This window comes from Hylobates moloch, unplaced genomic scaffold (genome assembly GCF_009828535.3).
Source record: "Hylobates moloch isolate HMO894 unplaced genomic scaffold, HMol_V3 SCAFFOLD_15, whole genome shotgun sequence".
NCBI classification, from domain to species: Eukaryota; Metazoa; Chordata; class Mammalia; order Primates; family Hylobatidae; genus Hylobates; species Hylobates moloch.
This window is the reverse complement of record NW_026652290.1, coordinates 31,581,383-31,600,576: the sequence shown is the minus strand read 5'-3', so window position 1 is coordinate 31,600,576 and position 19,194 is coordinate 31,581,383. Positions and strand designations below refer to the sequence as shown.

The 19,194-nt window shown below is 52.9% G+C and overlaps 1 protein-coding gene across 2 annotated transcripts in view; it reads left to right on the top strand.

Moving 5' to 3' along the window:
• Positions 1-11,769, top strand: part of PSD4 (pleckstrin and Sec7 domain containing 4) — a 45,406-nt gene extending 33,637 nt beyond the window's left edge. For both annotated transcript variants that reach the window (XM_032177294.2, XM_032177292.2), the window contains exons 6-17: positions 1,268-1,444; positions 1,912-1,992; positions 2,122-2,234; positions 2,456-2,514; positions 2,722-2,811; positions 4,610-4,653; positions 5,029-5,189; positions 6,431-6,501; positions 6,617-6,780; positions 7,599-7,743; positions 7,942-8,085; positions 10,002-11,769. In XM_032177294.2, coding sequence (XP_032033185.1) covers positions 1,268-1,444; positions 1,912-1,992; positions 2,122-2,234; positions 2,456-2,514; positions 2,722-2,811; positions 4,610-4,653; positions 5,029-5,189; positions 6,431-6,501; positions 6,617-6,780; positions 7,599-7,743; positions 7,942-8,085; positions 10,002-10,259 — 1,507 coding nt within the window. In that variant the 3' untranslated portion in view covers positions 10,260-11,769. The remainder of the gene's footprint in view (positions 1-1,267; positions 1,445-1,911; positions 1,993-2,121; positions 2,235-2,455; positions 2,515-2,721; positions 2,812-4,609; positions 4,654-5,028; positions 5,190-6,430; positions 6,502-6,616; positions 6,781-7,598; positions 7,744-7,941; positions 8,086-10,001) is intronic.
• The last annotated feature ends 7,425 nt before the right edge of the window (positions 11,770-19,194 follow it).

Sequence of the window (19,194 nt, the reverse complement as noted above, 5' to 3'; positions counted from 1 at the left end):
GCCATCACCCAAGGACCTTGTGATGGGCATGGGGTTAACTCTCCCATTAACCCTGACTCAGCTGTGTTAGATAGTGAGGGTGTTTAAGTGAATTCTAATGCTATATATCTGTTTATCAGGGATTGTTTTCTTTTTTTTTTTTTCTTTGAGATGGCATCTTGCTCTGTCGCCCAGGCTGGCGTGCAGTGTCGCAATATCAGCTCACTGGAATTTCCGCCTCCTGGGTTCAAGTGACTCTTCTGCCTTAGCCTCCCGAGTAGCTGGGACTACAGGCATGCACCACCCTGCCTAATTTTTGTATTTTTAGTAGAGACAGCGTTTCACCATAATGGCCAGGCTGGCTTTGAACTCCTGGCCTCAAGTGATCCACCTGCCTTGGCCTCCCAAAGCGGTAGGATTACAGGCGTGAGTACTGCGCCCAGCCCCCTGGAATGTTTTCATATTATGGTGTCTTCTGCTTACCAGTTCAACTTCCTAACTGTGTCACTTGGATAATGAATGTTTAAATAACTAGAATACCCCACACTTGATTGTAACATTGTGGGGGAAGCAGAAGAGTCAGGTATAGATTGGACTGAGTGACATCTGAGAGTCTTAGTGCTGGACTTGGAGGTTCTGAGTCGGCTGAGGGTCACCCGGGCCTGTTCACACTGGGTCATAGGTCACCACCCAGTCTCCTTGTCATCCAGGCTGCTAGGTGGGGGAAGGGAGAGGCTGAGGACCACTTCCTGAACTACCCCAGCTGCTGCCATTACTAGAGCCTACCTAGCTTCCTGTTCTCAGCCCATCCTCACAGGTTTCTTGGCTCCAGATCTAGGACTGGAGGCTAGAGCCAGAGCTGGGAGGTGGGGAAGGGACAAGGAGGTATAGGAGGACCGCAGGACAGGTGAGGGAGACGATCCCACATGCCTTGCATTGGAGAAAACAATGCTAGGGGCCTGACAGGGATGCACCTGCAACCTGAGGTGAGATAAACTCGGAACGTGGCTGTGCTTTACCTGAGAAAGCGCAGGGCCCCAGACCTGGAGACCTTGCATGAATACCTTCCTCTCGGGGTTCTCCTGGTCCCAGGCCAGGCTAAGTTAGTCTGGCTGTGACTCTGTCTCTTCCCTGAGTGAGGGCCTGGGTCCAGCTCCTCCAGGCCCCACCATTCAAGGCACTGAGCTCAGGGAACTCTTGCCACAACTGACCTGCAAGAACACTTGACCCAGAGCTCTTGCATGTCTATCTCAAGTGAGAATCTGAGGACACCGATGAACTCTTCTAGGCTTCCTGGGAGCCTTATGCCCCAAGCACAGTCCCCAGAGGAAGGCCAGAGACCACCAGCTGGAGACAAGCTAGCTAATGGCGTCAGGAACAACAAGGTAGCCTGGAACTTGGCCTCACGCCTCTATCACCTGGAGGGCTTCCGGAAGTCTGAAGTGGCTGCATACCTGCAGAAGAAGTAAGGGGCTTTGAGCCTGGGGAAGGCTGGAGGCTGAGGCAGCCAGGGAGGAGCTGCTGAAGGGCTCCCTCCACTGGCCACCCTCCCCTTCCCGTCCCTGCCCGGTTCCCTTCCCATCTCCCCTCCTAACTTTTCCCCCATACCCTCAGTGTATCTGCTGCTTCCTCTCAGTCATGGTCACACCGCGTCACCTCTTCTCCACACCCTTGGTCCTTGGGCCCCACTGCCTTGCCAACCAGACTTCACAGGTCTCTCCCAGTGTCTCCCAGTGTACACTGAATAGGGTAGCAGGGCATACCAGACCCTGGCTGCCCCCTTGTCCTGTCAGGACCCAAGGCCCAGCGTGCCTGCGCCCTTCCTTTGCTCACCCCCACCGCATAATGTGTGCAGGCCCTGGGGGCCCCAGTGCATCTGTGGCCCCAGCCCAGGCCCCTGGTGCAGACTCCATGCCCCTTTTCCCTCTGCAGCAATGACTTCAGCAGGGCTGTGGCTGAGGAGTACTTGTCCTTCTTCCAGTTTGGAGGCCAGAGCCTGGACCGAGCCCTCCGGTAATGTCTTTGGGCCCTCTCTGGGGAGGCTGTGGAGGATGGCATGGGGCAATGGCACCAGCCTGAGGCTGGGATCTGATTGGCCCTAAGCTCCTGGGCTCTCTCCTTGACCCTGGCCCTCCTTTGCAGGAGCTTCCTCCAGGCCTTGGTGCTCAGTGGGGAGACTCAGGAACGGGAGCGAATCCTCTACCAGTTCTCCAGACGCTTCCACCACTGCAATCCAGGGGTCTTCCCCTCAGTAGGTAGGGAGGGGCTGGCCCTGACAGCAGAGCAGGGAAACTTTGGGGTGCCCATGTCTGCTTGGGAGTTCAGTAGGTGACAGTGAACTGGTGGGAGTGTATTGGGGGCTGTGGAGAATGGAAGCATTCCAGGGGTTCTGAGGTTACCCCACGCAGTGTGGGCAGAGGAAACAGGAGCCCTGGTTCCAATGAGCTTTCTCTCCACTCACCTATCTCTGGGGCAGATTCGGTACACACCTTGACATGTGCAATCATGCTCCTTAACACGGACCTGCATGGACAGGTAAGACGGTGGAGAGAGTCCCTGTGGGAACTGAGGCTGTGGCAAGGGGTGCGGGGAGGAGAAGACCAGAGGCCTGAGACCGGGCAGGGAACACCCCTGAGGGATGTGGGCCTGGGGAGCTGGAAAGGGTTCCATGGTGGCTGGCTGGGGGTTATTCTATTGGGATGGGGTGTGTGCTCGAGTCATCCCACTTCTCCGTGGCTATAGAACATTGGGAAGAGCATGAGCTGCCAGGAATTCATAACCAACCTGAATGGGCTGAGGGACGGCGGGAACTTCCCCAAGGAGCTGCTGAAGGTATGTGCCACGGGGTCTTCTTATGAGCCTCATGTAGGACCTGGAGCCTTGGTTCTTCGTTCCAAGGGAGATGCTGAGCTTGGGGACTGGCTTTGCCAAAATATCCTGGAGAGAACAGGGCTTATTTATTGCAGGGCTAGTAAAAGTGTGGTCCCTGGCTGGAAGCATCAGAAACATCTTGTAATTTGTTAGCCATGCAAATCTGCAGGCTCCCTGTGCTGGACTTACTGAATCAGACTCTCTGAGACTGGGACCCCTGAAATATTTTCTTGAGTTTTCAAGTCATTCTTACCCCTTCAAAGTCTGAGAAGAGCAAAGCTACACATGGTGAAAGTCTGGAGCTCAGACTTGGGAGCCTGGTGTTCCTGAGTTTGAATTCTAGTCTTGGGCAATTTGACCCCTCTTGGCCTACTCAAGTTCTTCCTGAGGGTATTAACCACTGACCATGCCATTCTCAAGATGAAATAAAATCTGCCAAGTGCTCAGCATGGTGCTTGGCACACAGCATGTGTGTTATAAGCAATTAAAATCATTTGCTGTTTCATCACAGTCACACATCACTTAACAATGAAGGTGTGTTCTGAGAAAAGCATCGCTGGGCAATTTCACTATTGTGTGAACATTATAGAGTGAACTTACACAAACCTAGATGTACAGCTCACTGCACACCAGGGCTAGATGGGATAGCCTATTGCTCCTGGGCTACAAACCTGTATGCCATGCTGCTGTACTTAATACTGCAAGCAATTCTAACACAGTGCTATATTTGTATATCTAAACATAGAAAATGTACAATAAAAACATGATAGAAAAGATTAAAAATGATACACCTGTAAAGGACAGCTCCATCATAATCTTACGGGACCACTATCATGTATGCAGTTCATCCTTGACTGAACCATCATGATGCTGTTATATGGTACATGGCTGTACTTCATGAACATTTACTGAACACCTACTATGTGCCAGACTTCTTGCTAGGCACCGCAAGAGCTATAGAAGCAAGTGAGATACGTTAATACCTCAAACTTTTAGCGCATCATTCATTCATTTACTGCACATTTATTGTGGGGATTGGTCAGCCAGTTTCTTCTCCATCAGATCCCTCCCAGTAGGATGCCATGTAGGTAATTCATTTCTCCTCCATGAGAACTAGTTAAGGCCTCACTAAGCATGGGCAGGACAGGGACTTGTCTGCCTTGGTCATCATCTTTTTTTTTTTTTTTTTTTTTTTGAGATGGAGTCTCATCCTGTCGCCCAGGCTGGAGTGCAGTGGTGTGATCTCGGCTCACTGCAACCTCCACCTCCCAGGTTCAAGCAATTCTCTTGCCTCAGCCTCCTGAGTAGCTGGGATTACAGGTGCGCGCCACCACGCCCAGCTAATTTTTTGTATTTTTAGTAGAGACGGGGTTTCATCATGTTGGCCAGGCTGGTCTCGAACTCCTGACTTCAAGTGATCCACCTGCCTCAGCCTCCCAAAGTGCAAGGATTAGAGGCATAAGCCACCGTGCCCGGCAGGTCATCTTTATGTCTCTAGCACCCACCATAGTGCTTGTCGCTGGGAAATACTCCAGAAATACTTTGTTGCACGGATGGATGGATGGATGGATGGATGGATGGATGGATGGACGGACGGACGGATGGATGGATGCTTGCTTACTCAAGGAGGAAGGGCACCTATGTTGTGGGTGGAGGAGGCAGGCTGTACATATGCCCCTATCCTACCTCTGCCAGACAAAGAGACTTTAGGCTCCACAGCCCTGAGGCTCCCCTGCCCACCTGTGTGCTTCTCTTCCAGGCCCTCTACTGGTCTATCCGCAGTGAGAAGCTCGAGTGGGCCATGTGAGTGAGACTCCTTTTCCCCTCTCCTCCTCACCCCTCTCCCTTGTCTTTGGGCTGTCCTCCCTCTGTCACCCACCCGAGAGTTAGAGAAACTCAGATAGTGCTCCCCTCAGAGTGGGGCAAAGCCAGAGGCAGGGCTCTGGGGAAAGAGATAGAGGAGCCCAGGTAATACCGGAGGGCCAGAGGTAGTGGGGCGTGGGGTATGGCAGCATTTTCAGGAATTGATGGGTTCACTCTGAAGGAGGACTCCTTGTGGGGGGTCCTGGGGTGTGGCTTCCCAGGAAAAGAGAGGTTGCTAAGGCTCTGGGAGGCAATGGATACCTCCCAGTGGTCTTTGCGTAGTCAGCACTTCCAGCCGGATTCTCTGATGTTCAGGGATGAAGAAGACGCAGCCAGACCTGAGAAGGCCCAGCCGCCCCTGCCAGCTGGCAAGATGAGCAAGCCCTTCTTTCAGCTGGCTCAGGATCCCACGGTGCCCACCTACAAGCAGGGCATCCTGGCTCGGAAGATGCATCAAGATGCAGACGGCAAGAAGAGTGAGTGTCTGCTGCCCACAAACAGGGTGGCGTGCTGGGAGCGGTCCAGCTCAGGGACCTGTGCGGATGCGTGCACAGGTGTGCAGAGAGACCGCCCGCATTGAGGACAGGCAGCCAGCCCATGTTCCTTCCTCAATGCATACTGAACAGTGACCACGTGCTGGATGCTGTGTGAGGCACTAGAGGGTAGGTAGGAGAACCCAGACAAAACAGGCCTAGTTTTCCTGGGCCCCAGAGTCCCTGTAGTAAGGTAGAGATTAGACAAGTGTGTCAATGTCTGGGAAAAAAATGTAGCAAGAGCTGAGTGTCTAGGGGCTGAATCAAGTGAGGAGAAAAAGGCTTTTGGTTTTGTTTTGGAGGCAGGATGTGGCGACAGGGAGAGGTAAGGCTTCTGGTAAGTGATGGTATCTGCACTGAACTTTGGAGGAGAAGAGGGTCTGGAATTCGGAAGCTGGGCAGAGGGCATCCCCCACAGAGAAAACAGCAAGCCGAGTTTGCTCAGAACATGGGGTGTGTGAAAGAGAGGTACACATGCCAGGGCCTGCATTTGGGCCTTATTCGGCAGGCAGCTGAAGGCTTTTCATTAGGGCACCAACATGACCAGAGTGGTGATCTCAGCAGACTAATGTGCAAGCACAGATTGAATAGGGTGGGGCGACCAGGATGGGAACTAGCATTGGCTGTGAAGCCGCCAGGGCTCTAGGGCTGTCTTTTGTCCAAGGAGCTTAGAATGGATCTCACCACACAAGACCAGGGTGGAGAGGTAGGGGGAAAAGAGGGCAGGTGGTGCTCAGAGTGGGGTACACAGGGAAGGACACCCCAAAGCTGGGCCCTGCGCCCTTGAGCCCCTCTAGATGGGTATGCAAGGTCAAGATCATCCTGCAGGGACTAGAAAGCTGTCTGGAAGGAGTTGTGTTTGTGCCTGGGTGTTTGCCACTACTTGGGGTAGTGGGTGTGTGTTTGGAGTTGGAGAGAAGATGATCTGTACGAATATCTATATTTGGATGTGAGTGGTTCTATGGTTTTGTTTCCAGGGGAGATTGCCCGTGTGTGGAGAGGGTCTATATGTTTGTCTACGATTGTATGTGTTTTCTTGTGTTGGCATGTTCTGCATTTGTGTGCATCCTGGTGAGATACTGGAGGTGATGTGAGGGGCAGGGGGCATATGCACACTTGCATGTGTCTGAGTGTGTCTGGATGCTGGTGCCCCCACCTACATTTGTGTTCTGTTCCTGGAACAGCACCATGGGGCAAGCGTGGCTGGAAGATGTTCCACACCTTACTGCGAGGGATGGTTCTCTACTTCCTGAAGGTAGGAAAGGAGGCAACACCCCTGTCAGAATGGGAGACTGAGAGAGGCCCAGAACTGTCTGGAGGGTGGGCAGCTGATGATAACCTCTTCTCTGAGCCCCTGTGACTGGTGGCAGGGAGAAGACCACTGCCTGGAGGGGGAAAGCTTGGTGGGGCAGATGGTGGATGAGCCTGTCGGGGTGCACCACTCGCTGGCCACCCCCGCCACCCATTACACCAAGAAGCCGCACGTCTTCCAGCTGCGCACGGCTGACTGGCGCCTGTACCTCTTCCAGGCACCGTAAGTCCCTGGGGTGGGAGACTGTGGCAAGGCCTCGCCCTGCCCTAGTTCTCTTTCCCCTGACCCTGCTGACACCTGAGGCCTGTGGGCCCCAGGGGGTCCTGGTGGGAATGGCCATACCGATCAGAAATTCTTAGAATGCGGCAGCAGGAAGAGGAGCTGGGGACCAGGGATGAAGCCCAGGCATTGCCTGCTTCCTCCCCATCCTTGGACAACTTTGCCAGCAAAGTATGCCTTTTCCTTGTCAGTGGGATAAAGCCTCCCAGTTCAGAACACAGGATTCCGGGAAGTTGCTAATGATTGATCATATCTGGCATTTGTTATAAAATCTGTCACCTCAGATTGTCCTCTTTATTTTTTATATTTTTGAGACAGAGTCTTGCTCTGTCGTCCTGGCTGGAGTGCAGTGACTCTTATCTCGGCTCACTGCAACCTCCGCCTCCCGGGTTCAAGCGATTCTCATGCCTGAGCCTCCCGAGTAGCTGGGATTACAGGTGCGCGCCACCGCGCCTGGCTAATTTGTGTATTTTTAGTAGAGACGGGGTTTCAACATGTTGGCCAGGCTGGTCTCGAACTCCTGACCTCAGGTGATCCACCTGCCAAGACGTAGCCACCGCACCCGGCCTCCAGATTTTCCTCTTTATTGATAAGAAAGCCATGGTCAGAGGTCGAGTGCCCTGCTAGTGGCAGGGCTCTAACTATGGGAGGCTGAGTCCTGAGCAGCTGGCCAGCTGTGCAACCAACCACAGAAGGGGGCGGGAGGAGGGTGACAGGACCGACTCTGTGTCCCCGGGGACCAACGACCTCCTTTGCCCCAGCACTGCCAAGGAGATGAGCTCCTGGATCGCGCGCATCAACTTGGCTGCGGCCACGCACTCCGCGCCGCCCTTCCCCGCTGCTGTGGGCTCCCAGCGCAGATTCGTGCGGCCCATCCTGCCTGTGGGCCCCGCCCAGAGCTCCCTGGTATGGCCTCCGGGAAGGGGTGGGGTACGGTGGAATTGGGAATGTGCACCTGGAGCCCCAGGACTAGCTCGGGGAGGCTGGAGGCGGGCTGCGCACCTGGCCTGGGAACTGAGGTGACCAGCAGGGCGGCACACCCGGGCCCGGAAAGCGGTGGACAGGACTCCCGGGACAGCGTCCCTCACCGCCTGCTGCTCGCAGGAGGAGCAGCATCGATCCCACGAGAACTGCCTGGACGCTGCCTCGGACGACCTGATGGATCTGCAGAGGAACTTACCGGAGCGGCGGGGCCGTAGCCGCGAGCTGGAGGAGTATCGCCTGCGGAAGGAGTACCTGGAGTACGAGGTGAGCGGCAGAGCCCACCTCCCCTCCGCTGCGCAGGACCCTCTCCGCCCTCTCGTGGCTGCCTCGGTCCCTGCAGCCGTCACTGCCCTGACCGCGCCGGGGCGGGGAGAGGCGCTTGTGTGAAGGCGGGGCCCGTGTGCGCTATCTGCAAAGGGGCAGGGGCTCCCACATGGACACCCGCGTGTCCCCGTGCACTTAGGCCTTTCACCTCTTGTCCTGGGGGCACATAGCAGCTGTTTGTCTGGAAACACCCATAGCAGACGTTATTTTATAGTTTTCTTTCTCTTAAGAGTATATTTGGCTTTTCCCAAGTTGAAGGAAAAACTATATTTTAGCTCAATTGTTCCTTCTAATACCTACCAAATATTAATAGGTAGTATTTATGGAGCTTGTCTTCCTTGCGTGGATGGTCTCATTCAATTGACAGCTCTGGGTAGGTACTGTTATCCTCATTTTACAGATGGGGAAACAGGCACAGAGAAATTAAGCTACTCGTCCAAATCTGGTAAATTTACATGCTGCTCTAAATACCCCATTTATGGTCTTAACTAAGAACTGACAGTTGTTTTTTTTTTGTTTTGCTTTTCTTTTTGTTTTTGAGACAAAGTCTCGCTCTGTCGCCCAGGCTGGAGTGCAGTGGCTCGATCTCAGCTCCCTGCAACCTCCGCCTCCCAGGTTCAAGCGATTCTCCTGCCTCAGCCTCCCGAGTAGCTGGGATTACAGGTGTGAGCCACCACACCGGGACAATTTTTGTATTTTTAGTAGAGACAGGGGTTCACCATGTTGGCAAAGCTGGACTTGAACTCCTGGCCCTGAGTGGTCTGCCTGCCTCAGCCTTCCAAAGTGCTGGGATTACAGGTGTGATCCACTGCCCCTGGCCAGTAATGACTTTTGTTGACTTTACAGCCCGTGTTGAAATGTTTTATCCGTTACTCTCCCCCAACCCTCACCCATCCACCCACACTCCCCAATTCTGCTTTCGTATCACATCAGTTCATCTAGGATCCTAACACTGGGTGCCTGCTTCAGGGGTCCTGGGTGCCTGCTTAGGGTGAGGGTCCACTGGGCAGGAAGGGTAGCTGAATGCAATGTGAAAATAGAGGGAATCAGAGGCCACCCAGAGGCAGAGACCAGGAAGTGGGAATCAACATCGCCTCCTGCCTGTCCCCGCTGTGCCCGCATGCAGCCCTCTGCCTGTCTTTCAAGGTCCCAGACTATCCCTTGGCTTGTTGGTTGTATCCATGGCTGTGAACTCCCCACTTCTCAGAGGCCTCAGCGTGTGGCTGTGAGGACCCAACCTCTTCCTCCCACTGACCAGCTGGGACCTTTAGCAAGGCACCAGCCCTCCCTTCCACAATGATTTGTTCCCCCTCCCAGGGCTGGCATGAGGATCCAATGGGATGGAGGGTGAGGAAGCACTTTGTAAACTGGAAACCATATCCCAAGGATGCTAGCTGCAGGGGCCTTAGGAGTACAGTGTTAAGCAGATGAGGGTAGTTAGCATCATGCTCCACAGATGCCAATTGTTAAAATGCTATTTAGATGCAATTAGGGCTGTACAGATGTGAGCTGTTTGTGTGTAGGGCTGCAAAGATCTCAGGCATAGTGGGTGACACATCTTTTAGTGCCTCAAAGATGGAACATGGCATAGGGATGTTAGTTACAGCACTCCAAGGGGTTGGTTATTATTAGAACAGGGCTGGGCTGATATGTGTCATTATAACACTATCCAGAGGTGTGCTCTGCAGTCTGCTTGCCCAGGCATTATACTGACACTCACTGTTGGTCCAGCCCTCTTTCTGTCGAGGTCTGTATTGCCATAGCATCACGTACCTGTCAGCTGTCCCTCATGATTCTAGCCTCCTCCCAACCTGGAGCCAGGATGGTGCTAAGGTGGTGGGGCCTGTGTGTTGCAGAAAACCCGCTACGAGACCTACGTGCAGCTGCTGGTGGCCCGCCTGCACTGCCCCTCCGATGCTCTGGACCTGTGGGAGGAGCACCTAGGGAAGGAAGCTGGAGGCACTTGGGAGCCCAAGCTCAGCCTGAAGAAGTCCCACTCCAGCCCGACCCTGCACCAGGATGAGGCTCCCACCACGGCCAAGGTGAAGCGCAACATCTCAGAGCGCAGAACCTACCGGAAGATCATCCCCAAGCGGAACCGCAATCAGCTGTGAAGCCAGCACCACCTCAGAGACACTGCTCTAGGGTAGACCTGAGATGAACCTCCCTGGAGGAGACTTATTTCAATGAGTCCACCATGACGGATGAGGCACCTCCTTTCCCTGCTTAAGGACAAACCTTGTTTCCCTGTGGCCCTCATTCTTGTGCTCACTGAAGCTTTCCTAATATTGCTGTGCTCCCCACCACCCCCATGGCAGTCCCTCTGCAGCCCCAGTCCCTGGCCACGCCCAAGGGAAGAGTGAGGTTGAGGACTTGACTTTCCTCCCAGAGCTCAGCCCGTGTCACCCTCCAGGCCCCAGAATCCAGAGTGGCGTCATTTCCTAGACTTGCTGGGAACTCAGCACTTGTTTGAGAACCAGTGCTTATGTGGTGTGCCCTTGGCTTCTGGGGGAGAGCTTGGGGCAGCAGAGGCCCCTGGGCAGCCCAGCCAGGGGAGCCACAGCCCCGAGGATGGTATTGCTCTGGGAATTAGGTGACTTTCTTGGGGAGGCCCCAGGAGAGTGAATCAGGGACTCTTGAGAAATTCCTAACCAGCTTCCTGTGACCCAGGGAGCAGGGTGGCTAAGGTCCTGCCCACTGAGGGGACAGCCTTCTGGGCAGGGACCTCGGGGGGCTTCAAGGGCTCCGCACGGCTGTGGGGCCCTGTGCCTTTGTCTCCTTGTGTCTCTTTTCCCCCTACAGTCTTCCTTTCCCCTGAAGCAGATGAAACAATCACACATAGCCAACTGCTCATCAACAGAGCAGAGCTGAGGCATGAGTGAGGGCTGGGAGGGGTAGGGCCTCCAGAGCTTTGCAGGGAACCCTGGAACCCTGGGAACAAGGAGTCTTTGTTCCAACACAGCAGGGAAGGAGGTTCTCTAGGTTCGACCGCTGGAGAGGATAGAGAGGTAAAAGGTGGCAACAGTTTCCCTTAGGGGTCTGCCTGGCAGGAGCCACAGCTCAGGAGAGTTGTGAGGGATGGGATGGAGGCTGGCGACCAGGTGAGGCCTAGGCCAGGCTCGGGAGACTCTACTGGGCTCCTTCCTACGCACGCCTTAAAGCTTCCTTCCTGTGGGGTGCCTGGACCCCTTCCCCATCTCTGGCAGCTCAGAGGGTCTCTGCTGCTCTCCCCTGGGAAATCCCCTCATCTTGCCCTCTGGCTGCCTCCCAGCTGGGCTTGTTCTCTGAGGGAGGTTCCGGAGACTCATGGACTTGGGGCTCTGCCTGTAGGAAGGAGGCTGGGCCGGAGGGAGCAGCCACCATTGTCTCTGTTCAGCCAAGTGTGCAAGTAGGCTGCCCGCCAAGAGAGGGCCTCTGCTACCCGCTGCTGCCAGCCGGCTGACGCACTGCGTCCTCAGCCCTCCTGCCGGGCCACCCTCCTCCCTTCCCATGCTTGTAACCAGCTCTGGGGCCTGGACCTCCACAAAGTAAGGCTGGCCCTTGGAGGCCATGTTTGGGTCTCCGGCCAGGGCCTAGGGCTAGGCTATGCACCCAATGGGTGCACAATAAATACAGGTCAACAAAGACGGAGGTGTGTCAGTGTGTGAGGAAGGGAGGTCAGGCAGCTAGGACCACCTGCAGTGTGGCAGGCTTCATCCCTCTTTGCTCCAAGTGTGTATGTGTGTCTGTGCGTGTGTGTAGTGTCTGTGTCTGTGTGTTCATGCATATGCAGGAGTCACACGGTCACAGGCCGTCAAAGCTGGAGGAGACCTCAGAATCATTCACCTACTTGCTCATTTATTCATTCATTCATTTTGCAAATAATATGGAATGCTTTCTATGTGCCAGTACCAGGGGATTCACAAATGAATTAAACATGTCCCTGACTCCATGAGTTGACAATCTTGCCCACTGGTTTCCTGCTCTCAGTTTACAGATGCACTTTTATCTTGCTGGGGAAGTGTGTTGAAAAGACACATTCCCAGCCCACATCCAGGGATGTTGATTCAATCAGCCTGGGTCAGAGGGATAGATAAATATGTTTAAAGCTCCTTGGGTAATTCTGATGTGTAAGTAGCAGTTAGCTGCCGTAAAGTCCAACTGCCTCATTTGATTGAGGTGGAATCCCAGCATCAGGTGGACATGACTTTTGGCCCAAGACTGATGCTAACAAACTAAATGGAGTAGGTTATTTGACCTCACTGAACACGCATCCTTTTTTTGTGTGTGTGTGTGAGATGGAGTTTTGCACTTGTCACCCAGGCTGGAGTGCAATGGTGTGATCTTGGCTGACTGCAACCTCCACCAAATCAAGCAATTCTCCTGCCTCAGCCTCCCAAGTAGCTAGGATTATAGGTGCGTGCCACCATGCCCGGCTATTTTTTGTATTTTTAGTAGAGATGGGGTTTTGCCATGTTGGCCAGGCTGGTCTCGAACTCCTGACCTCAGGTAGTCTGCCTGCCTCGGCCCCCCAAAGTGCTGGGATTACAGGCGTGAACCACCGCACCCGGCCTATGCATCCTTATTTCTAAAACCATGATAAAAGGTGAAAGTTTGAATGCATGTGTATGTGACACTTTGATGCTCCTTTTCTCATATAGAACCGGCACCTCTCTTTCACCTGAGCACGTGGAATCTTCAGAGCCAGATGATGGTGGCTGCCTGGCCTCCCATAGTCAATGCTACCCAGGCACCTCTGCCTGGAGGGTCTGGGTTGTGGGCTGCAGTTATGACATGTGACCACTTGGAGGCAGGCTTGCATCTTTCTAGCTTCTGGCTGCTCAGGTGTCCTGCTGTGGAGCTGAGCTGTGCTCCCTGAAAGGCAGGAAGTTATTATGTGTGCCCCTGTGCCATCACCAAACCAGGACCTTCAACTTCGTAAAACCCACAGTGGCCTAGGCCAGGACTCCCACCATCTAGGGAAGCCTCTCCTAGGGAAAAGATTGGGGCTCTGACATCTTCCTGCAGATGGAGAGAAAGAAAGACATCTCAGAAGTCTATGGGGACAGCCTACAGCTCCCCACAGACTTCCAGGTAGCCCTGGAAGGTGAAAGCTGAGCAGGCCCCAGTCCCCATCCTAGGTATGGAACAGATCAAACCACCATAGGCCTATGTCTGAACTTCTTGTTCCCACCCCATGCTCCTCTCCCACCTGTGTCCTTCTCTTTGCAGGAGAAGGGACAGACAGAGGTTCTCGGTGATGAGCTCAGGCTCTGGAAGGGCACTTGAAGTTTGGCTTTAGTTCTTCCTTTCCCATATAGGGAAGCTCAGCTTCCAGGGGCCTGGGCCTGCTGTGACCCAGGTTGATACTCGTGATATAACTGCTTCCTGGGCTCTCATGATCTTAGCTGAGCCTGGCTCTCTGCTGATGACATTTGTTTGTTGCTTGTCAGGCACCAGGGTAGACAAAAAGATCACTAAGACCTGCACCTTTTTCCTTAGGAGGGTCTGAGTCTTCTGGAGACGGAGACATATGGAATGTGTTGGGTTTGGAAGGAGCAGGACTGGAGGGTCGGGGTGAGGGGGCAGAGGGAAACAGGGCCGTCAGGGTGGCCTGAAGCCAGATCATACAGGGTCTCCAATGCAGCCAAGGAGAGTGGCTTTTTGTGAATGTGCAGTGCAACTTTTTTTTTTTTTTTGGAGACAGAGTCTCGCTCTGTTACCCAGGCTGGAGTGCAATGGTGCGATCTCAGCTCACTGCAACCTCCGCCTCCTGGGTTCAAGAGGTTCTCCTTCCCCAGCCTCCCGAGTAGCTGGGATCACAGGCAGGCACCGCCACGCCAGGCTAATTTTGTATTTTTTAGTAGAGACAGGGTTTCGCCATGTTGGTCAGGCTGGTCTCAAACTCCTGACCTCAAGTGATCCAGCTGCCTCGGCCTCCCAAAGCGTTGGGATTACAGGCGTGAGCCACCGTGCCTGGCCAGTGCGTGCAATTTTTAAAGAGAAGAGTGCCAAGCTCAGGGCTTGGAGGACAGCCTAGGGATTTTGTTTTAAGAAGATGAGCTTTTATCTGGCTGGGCGCGGTGGCTCACGCCTGTAATCCCAGCACTTTGGGGGGCCGAGGCAGGCAGACTACCTGAGGTCAGGAGTTCGAGACCAGCCTGGCCAACATGGTGAAACCCAGTCTTTACTAAAAATACAAAAAATAGCTGGGCATGGTGGCACATGCCTATAATCCCAGCTACTCAGGAGGCTGAAGCAGGAGAATGGCTTGAACCCAGGAGGCAGAGGTTGCAGTGAGCCGAGGATGCACCATTGCACTCCAGCCTGGGTAACAGAGCGAGACTCTGTCGAAAAAGAAAAAAGAGAAAAAAAAGATGAAATGCCTTGAATAAGTAAGGCCAATGGGTAGGGTCAGAATATGGCCTGCAAATGCACTGTACTATTTGTGTAGCTTATATGTAAATCTGAAATTATTTCAAAATAAATACGAAAAGAAAAAAAGGCAATATCCCAGAACCTTGTGAAAACCTGGCCATAGCGGGTCCTTTTTCCTCCTGCTGAGCTGAGCAGGCATGCTCACAGGTCCTCAGGGTTTCCTGAATGGCTACTGTCCTCCCCACTGGCCCCTCTGCCAACACCTCTGCCCCTCAGCTTTTCCGATGCCCATGCCCCCTCACCAGCTAACCGTGACTTGCACCTTTACCTGTTCCCTTCATCTTCCCTTCTCCAGAGGAAGAGGTGCTGTCCACAAGCCTGTGACCAACCGTTCCCCTCAGCCGGCACACTGGCTCCTCTTCTCCTGCCTGCCACAGACCTCTCTCCTTCATGGGCCCACTGGGGCTCTTTGAGCCTATTCTTTACCCCTTTCATTATCATGCCTTGGAAACACCATTGTGAGTAAAAATCAAAGCTGGTGTTAGACTCTCTTGCTTTCCGTAGCTGAGCCTGGCTTCCCTGCTTTCTGTGATGAATTCACAGGATGTGTGGGCTTGCCAGCTGTTCCCAGCCCTTACCAGGTTCCCATTCATACCTGGCTCTAATTCACACCTTACAAATCGGCGTCCACCCCACCTTTGCCTGAAATGCCACCTCCCAGGGCAATTGATGGCTTCAGTCATCAACTCCAATGCCTTCTCAGCCTTCTTCCCCCATCACCTCTCAGCGACCTTTGGCCTTGATAGCTATGTGATCATCTACCAGACCCTACACCAAGGCTCAGCCTGATCTTGCCCCAGTGGCCAGGCCCTTGAGTGGGACTGCCGGGAATTGAGTCCAGCTTTTCTAGCCATCTGACCGTGGCCAGTTAGCCTCTTATGTTCTGTTTGCTTCTCTATAAAATGGGGATAATAACACTACTTATGTCGTAAGGTCCTCATGAAGATTAAGTGAAATTATGCACGTAAACATCTCAGAACAATGCCTGGCACAGAAGGAATACCTGTGAGGTTAGCTATTAATTCATAGCCTCACCAGACTTTCCCCACGTCTGCTCCCCTCCTCCTCTGGGCTCTGGCTTAGGCTCTGCCCTCATGCATGCCATCCTGCTTGGATGCTGGGTAGCTTTGCACTTGGCTCTGCCTTGGCCTGCAAGTAACAAATCTTAGCTCAAACGAGCTTTAGGAGAAAACGACTTTGATTGGCTCCAATAGCTGAATAATCTGTATCCAGGTCAGGTGAGGCTTCATCTCGGGCTTCACTCTGATTCAAGGCCCCTTTTCTCTCTTGTTCTTTTGGGGGCTCCATCTCCCAGGCCTATGAGCAGGAACAACCCTCATGCTTCCAAGATGGCCCCAGGAGCTCTCAAGATCCCTTTCCTTGGTGCAAATCTAGCAGAAAGTGACTCTCTGCTTCCTGGAAGTTTCAAACTCAAATCTAGGAATAGTCTCCTGTAGCAGCCTGTCTTGGGCCATGTGCCCATATCTGAGCCAGTCACTAGGGCCAGGGGTTTAAGGAGATCAGAGTCCACTTCTGGAGAGGATGAGAGTGAAGTCAACACCACCAAAACATAGGGACCAGCCATGGAGAAATTCTGAGTACTGGAAGGACAGGGTAGGAGGAATGGATGATGGGGAGAAAACCAACTAATATGCAGATGCCCTTTCCTCCAGGAAGTCTTCCCTAAGTCTTCCTCCTTCAGTTTCTATCACATGAAACTCTGTAACTCTCCTCTCCTCTCTCCTCTTCATTTTTTTTTTTTGAGACGGAGTCTCGCTCTGTCGCCCAGGCTGGAGTGCAGTGGCACAATCTCGGCTCACCGCAAGCTGCGCCTCCCAAGTTCATGCCATTCTCCTGCCTCAGCCTCCCGAGCAGCTGAGACTACAGGCACCCGCCACCACGCCCAGCTAATTTTTTTGTATTTTTAGTAGAGACGGGGGTCTCATCATGTTAGCCAGGATGGTCTCAATCTCCTGATCTTGTGATCCGCCTGCCTCAGCCTCCCAAAGTGCTGGGATTACAGGCGTGAGCCACCGCACCCAGCCGTCTTCATTTCTTTTTGCCTCTCTGCTTCCAGAGCAACATAAACTCTCCGTGGGTAGGAAATGGGATTGTTGATTTCCACTGCTTCCCCAGGGCCCGATATCTAGAGTCGAAAGAATGCACATCTCAAAACTATCTCCTGGTTCTTTTTCTACTTTCTTGCATATTCTTTTTTTATTTTTTAGTTTTTTGAGATGGAGTCTCGCTCTGTCACCCAGGCAGGAGTTCAGTGGCACGATCTCAGTTCACTGCAACCTCCACCTCCCGGGTTCAAGCAATTCTCCTTCCTCAGCCTCCTGAGTAGCTGGGATTACAGGCATGCGCCACCACACCCAGCTAATCTTTGTATTTTTAGTGGAGATGGGGTTTCACCACGTTGGTCAGGCTGATAGCAAACTCCTGACCTCGTGATCTGCCGGCCTCTGCCTCCCAAAGTGCTGGCGCATATTCTTTTTCTGTCTTTCCTGCTACTCCCTCTTGCTTTTCCCACCCCTAAACTATGTAGCCTCAAAGATCTTACCTGGCTGACTGCTGGGCTTTCAAGATAGTTTCTGGAAGAAGTCTCTAAATCTAAGCCTTCAACTCTCATCTCTGTTCTGAATTTCAGACCTGGAATTCTAACTGTCCACAATACATGGCTCCTCAATACATCTTCCTGGAAATTACAAATGACCATACGGTACAGGTGTTACTTATTATCTGTAAGACCACACTTGGTGTCGTCTCCTGCAAACTAGTCCTCTCCTGACTCCCCTGTTTCTGTGAGTGATTCTGCGATGGCTTGAGGTCATCCATTGCTTTGAAAGATCACACACCAGCGTACATATGGAGATTTGACCCAGATGGATGGACTTTTGCCTCACAATCAGGGTAGAAGCCTCTGGTTTTCTGATTTCTTTGTCCTCCTCTGTGGTGCGACACAGGTTCAGGAGGAGGTACACAGACACAGAAGAGATGCTTTCCCTGTGCAGGGTTGCTAACAGTCTTGCCCGCAACTCCTGGCCTCCTCCCTCTATATGTACACATTCACTGCTCTGACCCTGAGTTGGACCCAGCTAGGAATTGTGACTTCAGTTACTAGTATTTCCTCTGAGCCTCTAGTCATGGCCATGGGCTAATCTGTATATGAAAACCCACTTGAAAGAAATCCCAGTGTTGAAGAAAGAATTGAAACATACAGAGCGTTTCTTTGCTCAAGGGAGTGTGGATTTCAGTGCTCTCACTGAGCAGAGGCTGCGGGTGACCACCTTGGCTCTTCCTGCAGGACACAGCCCAGGGAAACTGAGCCTGAATTTGCTGCCATGTTTTGAGGACATTATCCACGCTAGTCTCTTTCATCTGGGCCGAGGTGGGTAATTTTCCTTACAGTCAAGTACTAGAAAAAGTGTTGCTTCTTCTGAGAGCTGGTACATTGCCCTCTTGTGAATGAGGGCCATGTACGTGACCACAACGCCCTTTCACTTGACCACTAAGAGACTGAAGGCCAATTCCTGATCAACTTTACAGCCACCTAGGGCCCGCTATACCACCCATGGCACACTTTCTGTGGTCTGATGCTTTATTTTTTATTGTATTTTACTAATTTATGGCATGCATATCATATGAGCTGTCTCAAATCCTCTCCAGAACAAGGTGAGGAATATATTAATATTTAAAATAAAATAAACAAAATGTCAGTGTGTGTGTGTCTTAGGCTGGAAATTCCTTAAGGGCAGGGACCATGTCTGTTTATATAGCACCTGGCACAGTGTCAAATTGAGGCTTAACACATGAATTTTGATGAAGAGCAGAAAGAAGCTGCAGAGACTTAGGACTCATTCTCCCACTGATAGTCATCCAGACCAGGGTCCCCTTCCTCATGTCTGACAAATCCTTACCCCACTCCTGACCATATAGATTCACTCCCCACAGTCTACCTGGTCCCCACCCAAGCTCATACTCTCTCACAAGCCCAGCCACACCCACACCTGCTCAGAGGTTCACCCCAATCACCCAGCCCACCCTTTCACCCACTATCCCCACCCCCCCGCAACCCCTCCCAGGCTGGGCAGCCGCGCGTGGTGCTAGGAAATGCCACTGGCATTTGAGGCGTTTGAGGTGCTGTCCCCACACGTGTCTTGGCCCTGTGGGGGCCTCCAGCCAGGCGGGGACCTGAGAGAGGGAGGGAGAGGATAAGCCACTTCGAAACTCCAGATGCAGCAGTTAAAAAGAGGACAGAGGCAATGATCCTTCAAATTGCCACATCTGTATAATCTGCCTTTTATTTTCTGCTTCATGAAGTTTTATTTCCTATTATTTATTCACCTCCCCGCCCTCCCCTCCCCCGCCTCCACTCCTCCTTAGCAGGCGACATGCTCAGATGGGCCCTTAGCCTTGGCCTGGGTCTGGGTCCACCCCCATCCCCTCCCTGGGGCTGGCTGCTGGGAGGAGGCACCTGCTCCCCGCTTCTCTGACTCCCTGTCTTCTACTTTCCCTCCCTTCCTTGGGACATTTGGGTACTGCATCTCCCCATCATTGTGTTTCAGCCTCTAAAGTCCCCTCCCTCCATCCTCCAAGTAGACCTCTGAGAAAATGTGCATGCATCATGGG